This window comes from Hylobates moloch, unplaced genomic scaffold, assembly GCF_009828535.3.
Source record: "Hylobates moloch isolate HMO894 unplaced genomic scaffold, HMol_V3 SCAFFOLD_11, whole genome shotgun sequence".
In the NCBI taxonomy this organism is placed as follows: Eukaryota; Metazoa; Chordata; class Mammalia; order Primates; family Hylobatidae; genus Hylobates; species Hylobates moloch.
This window is the reverse complement of record NW_026652286.1, coordinates 42,669,289-42,678,081: the sequence shown is the minus strand read 5'-3', so window position 1 is coordinate 42,678,081 and position 8,793 is coordinate 42,669,289. Positions and strand designations below refer to the sequence as shown.

General features: G+C 35.6%; 1 protein-coding gene across 1 annotated transcript; it reads right to left on the bottom strand.

The window, feature by feature from the left end:
- Positions 1–802: 802 nt before the first annotated feature.
- On the bottom strand, positions 803–8,793 carry LOC116477350 (olfactory receptor 52A1). The gene is made up of 2 exons (XM_058446987.1): positions 8,482–8,793; positions 803–6,719 (listed from the first exon to the last, which is right to left on the bottom strand). The coding sequence occupies exon 2, from the start codon at positions 6,396–6,398 to the stop codon at positions 5,457–5,459; it is 942 nt and encodes a 313-aa protein (XP_058302970.1). The 5' UTR covers positions 6,399–6,719; positions 8,482–8,793; the 3' UTR covers positions 803–5,456.

Below are 8,793 nucleotides of genomic sequence, written 5' to 3'. Positions count from 1 at the left end.
ATTTTTTACTTCTATATTATCCCATAAATATACATCCTATATTTTGTGTGGTATTAAATAAAGTTTTAGATTGAACGTATATATTTGTAAAATATATATGAATATCTAATTTTGTTTAAAAGGCTATTTTCCATTGAATTGCTTTGATACCTTTGTATAAAAATCAATGGATTGTACAAATGTGGGCTTACTTCAGGCTGTTTGTTGTGTTTCATTAGCTGTCCTCATGCTGATATCACACTGTCTTTATTATTAGAATTTTGTAGTAAGTCTTGATGTCAGGTATTGTCAGTAATCAACATTTATTCTTTATTTTGAGATTGATTTGGCTGTAGGTCCTTTGAATTGCCATGTAAAATATAAAATTACCTTCTCAATTCATGGCAAACAAAAGGTTGTTATGATTATATTTGGGATTGCTTTGAATCTTTAGATGACTTTAAGGACATTAACATTTTAACAATAATGAGATTTCCAATCGATGAATATGGCACAGCTCTCTATTTCTTTAGATTTTGCCTTTCTTTCAACAATGTTTTGTAATTATCAGTGTAAAATTCTTGTATTGTATGCATAAATATAAATTATGTATCATGTTTTTACACTTTATGGCAAACTATTGTTATTTTCTAATTGTTGGATTCCAGTATGTAGATTTACAAACAATTTTTATGTAGACTTCATACATTAAAACTTGCTAAATTCACTTACTAATTCATGATATCTGTTGTATTTGTATATTCCTTAGGATTTTTCATGTTAAAAAGTTGTGTTCACTACAAATAAAGGTTGCGCAATTGCCATTGTGTATGTTAGTCTCAGACCTTGCATGGAGGGGACAACAGTTACTGTACCCTGTTCCTATCTTGGACTCTTTAGAGAGTCATCATCTAAAACCGAAATCTTAGAATATGGGGCAGAGGTATTTATGAGAACTCTATCACACATTTCACTTTCAGTTTTTACTTCTTTAATTAAATATCGTTTTTTTAAAGCATTAGCACTTATGCCAGAAAAGTCTGACAGCATTCTGCTTGAGATTACTCTACATTTCCAGATTAAATTTAAGGAGAATTGATAGCTTTACAACACTGAGATTAGCACATCAATGGTTGAATGTGGATGAATTCCTACAAGCTTTATTTTGTCCCAATATTCTTTCTTTAGTAACTTGTAAACCATGATGTTGAGTCTCTGGTGTGGGGAGGTGCTGTAGTTACCTGCTCTCTGCCTTGGTTTTTTTATACTGAATAGTTGTATGTGTCAATTTGATTGGGGCACAATGCGCAGATTCTGGTCAGATATTATTATTCTGGATGTTTCTGTGTGGGTATTTCTGGATGAGACTGGTATTTATATTAATAAACTTTGAGTAAAGCATATTGTCCTTTATAATATATCTTCCAAGCAGTTGAAGGCCTGGATAGAACAAAAGACTGACCTGCCCCAATCAAGAGAGAATTCTGCCAGGAGACTGCCTTTGGACTTAAATTACAACACTGGCTCTTCCCTGAGTCTCCAGCCTATAGGCTCTCCCTGCAGATTTTGGATTTGCCAGCCTTCATAACTGTATGAGTCAGGTTCTTAAAATTAACCTATCTCATATAGATACATAGATACAGATATATATGTGTAGGTATACATATCTGCATGTATGTGTATATACATATATGTATGCATAACCTATTGGTTTTGTACCACGAAGAACAATTAATACAAATTCTGAGCAGTTTTAGAAATTATAAATAGATGTGGTAGGACAAAATATCACCTGCGTTTTTTTTTTTTTGGAGACGGGGTCTCGCTCTGTCGCCCAGGCTGGAGTGCAGTGGAGACATCTCGGCTCAGTTCAACTTCCGCCTCCTGGGTTCAAGCGATTCTCCTGCCTTAGCCTCCCAAGTAGCTGGGAATCACTTGCATTTTTAATAATGTTTAAATACAGGCATACAGCTTAGTATTAAAGCCAAATAGGACTGCTAACCAAATCTCAAAAGGTCATCCACTTAACAATTAATTGAGGGTAATACTGATGTATTCTCACATTGAAATGGAGACCACTTAGGAATATCAGCATAGAAGGCTTGTTGCCAAAGGACAGTTCTCTACCAAGAAGAGTGGAAATGAGCCAAATGTTGTAGTTATTTTTCCCAAATTGAACATTTAAATGAAGAGCTGCAAAAAGCTAGAAGGGTCCGTTCCTGAAATCATTTTTTTTTTGAGACAGTGTCTCACTATGTCTCCCAGGCTGGAGTGCAGTGGCACGATCTTGGCTCACTGCAAGCTCCGCCCTCTGAGTTCAAGCGATTCTCCTACCTCAGCCTCCCGAGTAGCTGGGATTACAGGCACCCGCCACCACGCCCGTCTAATTTTTTGTATTTTTGGTAGAGACGGGGTTTCACCATCTTGGCCAGGCTGGTCTTGAACTCCTGACCTCATGATCCACCCACCTCCGTCTCCCAAAGTGCTGGGATTACAGGCGTGAGCCACCGCGCCTGGCCTGAGAGCATTTTTTTTTTTTTTCACCAAGTGTTCTGCTTCTAATAGGTCAAAGGTCTCCAATATTAAGACTTTTTACTTTTCTTTTTCTTTTCTTCTTTATGCCTGAAGTCACTTCTACTAGAAAATACCAATAGCCTATTGGAAATCGTCTGGTAAAGTCCTGAGCAATGAAGCCCTTGGAAATAATTCAATATTTACTCATCAAATTTTAAACTCAAGCAGAAAATAAATGGACACAAATTAGAAAAATGAACAAAGGAAACAATGAAGTACTTCACATAAAGAATGTACAAACGGAAAAGAAGATAGCAGCACAAATATTTCTCTGTTAAATGCTAATTATAAAGAGAATCATATTTCACCTATCAAACTGTCAAAGGTAAATATCAGTAATAACTAGTGTTGTTAAGAATTTAGGCAAACATTATTTTAGTCATTGTTGAAATTGATGTAATCTCCTGGAAGTTAATTTTGTGATTTCCAGAAACCTTTCTTGAAAATTATCCTTACAAAAAAAATTATTATCTTTCAAGCAATTTTATGTTTAAGATTTTTTTTCAATAATTGTCCCAGTCCAAGTGTGTGGGAGGTTAGAGGGTCCTGGTTATCCTCTTTTCCTTGTAATGACCCATTTGTTTCTTCTGTTTTCTATTAGTAAGTCTCAGCTTGGGACTGACCCTGAAATTTGAAGACTACAGTAATTAAACAACATGAACTCTGGACTACATATTTTATAAGATATTAAAATTCGGAAATGGTGCAAATATGTTGTAGTTTCACATTGTGTCTCTTTGTTGGACCTATATTACCACATATTTTTGATGGTGCTGCTTAAAGTGGTAATTGTTAAACATCCCAAACCTGGCCTACTTCCTGTTTTCTATAGCTCACTAGTTAAGAATGATTTTTACAGATGAACATTTGTAATCAATTCGGTGATGGGGAAACTCTAACTTTCAGCTACACTTTGTTACTCTGTAGAAAAAAAAATGGATTCTATTATTTTAATTAGTAAACCTTCTTTAATTAAAGACAATGCATTTATTATTGTTGTTAATATTGTTTGAATTTCATAAAAATTATTTGTGGACATACATTTTTCTATCTTGTTATATTAATGCCTATATGATATTCTTGAATTTGCCTCTTTTTCCATAAAGCCTAAGCTATGTATTATTTGGCCATTTATGTAAAAGTTTGCTGAATTCTGGCTAAAATATTAAGAAATAACATCAGAGGCTATTTTATTTTTGAGAAAATTATGTTACTTAAGAAAAACCATCCCTATTGGTAATCCAATAAAATTAGCTCTAGTAAATATTGAAACTTGAAACAGTCTCAAAAGATCCCTTAAGATAGCCTCTATAATCATTCTCAACAGCCATGGATAGCTGCTAAATCCTAATCCGTGAAGCCAGAGGATCCACCAGGTAGGTGTATGACAAGCAATCCAATATTTCTTATATTTGCAGTGGTTTTAATCTGGTAAATCAAAGTATGGACATCTGCCCATATGTGAATATTTTCCATAACCTTGAAAAAAATGATCTATGACCTGAGGTTTTTCAAGAACAATTAACTAGCCATAAGTTCTTATGCCACTAATTTTAGACAATATATTCCTCCTCTTCACTAACACAATAGCCCTGGACTCATTTATATTTGCTGTGTGGTATGCTGCCATATGCCCAAGCAGACACACACACATACACACACACACACACACACACACACACACACACATACACACACACTTGTCTTACTTGTAGAACACAAGCAAACAAATGAATACTCTCCAATGGCACATTGTAGCTTTTGGAATAAAGTCCAGAAACTCTGCACAATATTAATAGCCATTTTTGATATTCATATTTTCCTTGTCTCCCTAAGTTCTACCTTGCACTCATACCATATTGAAAAAACTAGAGTTACCTTAAACTACATTATCTAGTTTAAATCTCCTCTACTATCTACTTGGCATGATGTGTTCTTTCTTACTTGGCTACTCATCCATCATTCCTCAAGAATCAGAGGTAACTACCTAACCAAAAAAACAAAATACAATAAATGCAACTCCCCTGCTTCAGTTAGATTCAATGCTTCATTCTCTCTGAACTCCACATCCTATGTGTACACTTGTTATTTCTCTCTTCTTTCCCCTGCCTGCCCATCCCCCACCTCTCTTCCTTTCAGTCTCTCTTTTCCAGAATTACATAGGTACAAACTCATGAGAATTATTCACTGTGCCAAATTTACTATTATGTCACGATTCTGTAGTATAGTATTTTTAATATTGTAGGTTTTTGATAAAATGATGAATTAATAAAGAAGTAAATTTTGGGGTTAGCAAAAAAAAAACCAACAACAACATTGATGTGTCAAATGGAACATCTGGTTCTAATTTTTGTGCCTGTAATTCCCTGTATGACTCTGAAAATGTATTTAAATTTTTAGACTTTATTGTCTCTTGATATTCATAATGTTTTCTTTGACAAGAACACAGTTAACATGTACTTCCTTTGATTTTTTTTAAGGCAAGGATGATAGAGAAAATGAGAGTCTACAACTTGTTTTCATTGAGTACCTGGACGTTTCAGAACAACAAGCCTTAGGTGCATTTAAATTCAGTGACAAAGGCATAATTTATAAATCCTCCTGGAGAAACATTCTTAGAGGAATAACTCAACCAGGGACTAAAGAATAAAAGAAAAAATAAACAATACATATTCACTACTTCACTCATTTTATTTTTCCTGGCATTTCACACTTCTCACTTTCATTAGTCAGGTAGAATTCACAACCCCATTGATTGATATGAGCTATGATGATCTAAAACCAGCTATTATGCTGGCAGATTTCACAAACCCAGCATCTCAAATAATATGTGTTTTTGTTTTGTTTTGATACGGTTACTATTGCAAAAGAAAAAAGCATGTAGGCATTAATTAAGGTGGATTTCATGAACAGAACATTTTCACCACATGGATGCGAATCTGTGTGGTCTTTGCGCCATAGACAAGTGGATTGAGAAATGGAGGGACCAGCAAGTAAATGCTAGAAAAGAAGAGAATATGGATATAAGGGGGGATGTGAGACCCAAACCTATGTGTGAAGAAGGAGAAGAAGGCAAGGAGGTAGAACTGGAGGAAGACACAGATGTGAGCAATGCAGGTATTGAATGCTTTAAACCTAGCCTCCTTCTGGGGCAAACGAAAAACTGTGATAAATATCTGGATGTAGGACAATGTGATGAATGTGAGGTCAAATCCTCCAACAGTGAAGGCCACAAACAAACCATAGATTTTGTTGACTTGAACATTTGCTGCCGCTAGTTTCACAATGGCCATATGCTTACAGTAGGAGTGGGAGATGACTGTTGTGTGATAAAATTGAAACCGGCACTTTATCAGTACTAGGCATGGGGCTACAAGAATAGCAGCCCTGAGTATGACCATAGTTCCTATCTGAATGACAAGCTGGTGGGTGAAGATGTTGGCATGTCTTAGTGGATAACAGATGGCCACATAACGGTCCAGGGCCATGGCCACGAGGATGCCGGACTCTATACCCTGAAATGTGTGGATGAACCACATTTGAAGCAAGCAGGAATCAAAATAGATTTCAGGCACATTAAACCAGAATATTCCAAGCATCTTGGGCATAATGCTGCTAGCAAGTGCAATGTCTGTGGCTCCTAGCATGCCTAAGAAAATGTACAAGGGCTCATGGAGACTGTGCTCAGATTTGATGATGATCAGAAGCAAGGAATTTCCAATCATAGCAATGAGATAAATGGCACAGAATGGAATCCCAATCCAGCACTGCACAGATCCTAGGCCTGGGATCCCTATTAGTGTCAACACAGAGGGCATGTAGACTGTGATGTTGGAAATGGACATAGTGTCCTTGGGCCTCCTGATGCAAACAAAAGAAGTTTCTCAGTCAGTGTTACTGTTCCTCTTCTGCTTTCTGATTTTCTCTAAACTCATTATATTGAGTCTGTCTGATTTGGGTAGAACTCTAAAATCATCCGTCTTATTCACAGTTTTGAAAGGAAAAGATGGATTCATGGAGATACATCACTGTTTTCAGGTAGGGCATTCACAGGCACTGTGCCATAATAGGATGTTATGTGCATGGCAATCCAAATACATTAGAACCAGCAAAATCACCTGGACAGGGGATTGGACCACTGGCCGGTCTGTTCTTTGTTTCCAGACCTGGGGACAAAAAAAAAATAGAAGTTTATTTTTATTGGATATTGCATTTTAATGAGTTTAATAAACCTCTCCACATTTCACATTTCAGCTATTCCTCTAGTATTTATTTCCAATTTTCTTTAAGTTAAGAACATTTTAGACAAGCAAATCAACAGACTCTGACCAGTACATTGGTGTAAAAGATTCCCAATGAAAGAGAATAGAGGTAGGAATAATTGACACCCAAGAATATAATATATTTCTTTTTATATTCTGAAGAATGTAAAGAGAATGCTTTAGAAAGAATTGAAATCTTTATACTTTTGACAAATCTGGGCCAAAGCTCCTGGTTGCTTTTTAGATTTCTTTAAAGTTAAAGGGAATTATATTTTTTCCTATATATTTTAAACAGCTAAAACTCTTGAAATGTTGTGAGTTTAAAAATTTAATACACTTTATAGGATATCTAGAGAGAAGGAACTGCTAAGGGACAAGATGAGCAGCAGCAATGCCTACAGCAAGAGAACTTGCTCCTGATAAACCACAGATACTGAATAATGGGCAAATGAATCATTTAGTCAGAATAGAGTCCAGTTTCCTGGTTTTAAACTGTTCAGAGTTATAATTAGCATAATATAGCCAAATAAAGGCTCATTAGTTCTTAATGAAATATAGGTGAGATGCTTATATAATTTTTGTGAGCTTTGACATAAGAAATTAGTAAAAATAAAAAAGCTAAAGGACAGATTTCTTAGAAGAAGTCAAAGGTAGAACTAGACAGGGAAGACAGGACAAACTTGGGGATACTAAAATTGAGAAAAGCACTATGAATAACCAAAGAAAATTTAGGCATTTTCAGTTTCGCCGATGACTGAATTTTCTGAAAAACGTGGGCTCTTATGCTTTATATAAAAGTTCTCTGATCAAAATAGTTATTTTCTAAAAATTACATATTTTCAATCAGTACATTTTAAGCTATACATTAGAGAAATGTTTGTGATTCAGTGAAAAGTAGAGTTGTTACTTCATTCTTTCCTAGACATTTCAATAAAGTTGCTTTATCTCAGCAAGCTCATCAATCAGCTAACCGTATACTTCATGTCACCAATATGCTGGAAATTCAGGAAGTAGCTGTTCTTTGAAAGAAAAAGCAGCTGTTTTTTTTTTTTTTTTTTGAAAGAAAAAGAAGGAAGGTAACAAGGAAGAAAGAGAAAAGAGGAAATGGATACAAGTTTACTCAAACGTTCAACAACAAATGTTCAACTGCTGCTAAACTTCAAATGAAAGAACCAAATCAGCAGAGGACATTTCATGACAGGGAGGCTGTATCAGCTAACATACATTTACCATAAACTAGTAGGTCAATTAAATACTGTGATTTCCACAGATTTTATCCCCAATGCTTAGTTTTATGACACTCCCATCCATAAGTCACTGGCTTTTTCTAATAGGGGCAAATTTTTTCTTCTCCAAAGATAATCACAATTAGAATAAGAATCCTTTAAGGGCAATCACAATGTCTGACTTATTCAAGACTAAGGAGCTGACATGTGAGTACTACCCGACAGGCACAGATAGCAGGGTTGCAGGTGGTGGTGTATGTAAGTTCCTGGTTAGTTGGATAGAGTGATTGTTATTGGAGAAGTTGGTCCTTAAATTATGGGGAGGAAACTTGGAATTTGTGAGACTTACTCCTCAATTATTATTGAGAGCTGGTTTTGCTCTTACCAGATATCTGAAGAATATTGTCCATTTTTCATAACACTTTTCATTCATCACTCACCAATTTTTCTTCTCCAAGGATTCCAGCTTCATTCCCTTAATTTGTGGGTTCTGTGATGGCTCTACTTTCTGTCTGCACTCTGTGTAACAGCATCCAGCTAATGTCATAAATTTTACTCTGTTTGGTGCCAGGATATGTGCCAATATAATACACTGTGGACATTTTGCAGATGACTTTTTACACTTTTCATTTATCTCTAACACGGACACTCTTCTTCTTCTTCCGCAAGTCTGTCTGAGACCATCTTTGTGTGCTCATCCCCCAGTAAAACTCATAGTGAGGTCTGTAGCATTCTGAAACACGGGATGAATT

Coding starts and splice junctions, on each gene's coding strand:
- LOC116477350 (XM_058446987.1), bottom strand. CDS start 6,398: ATGTCCATTTCCAACATCACAGTCTACATGCCCTCTGTGTTGACACTA.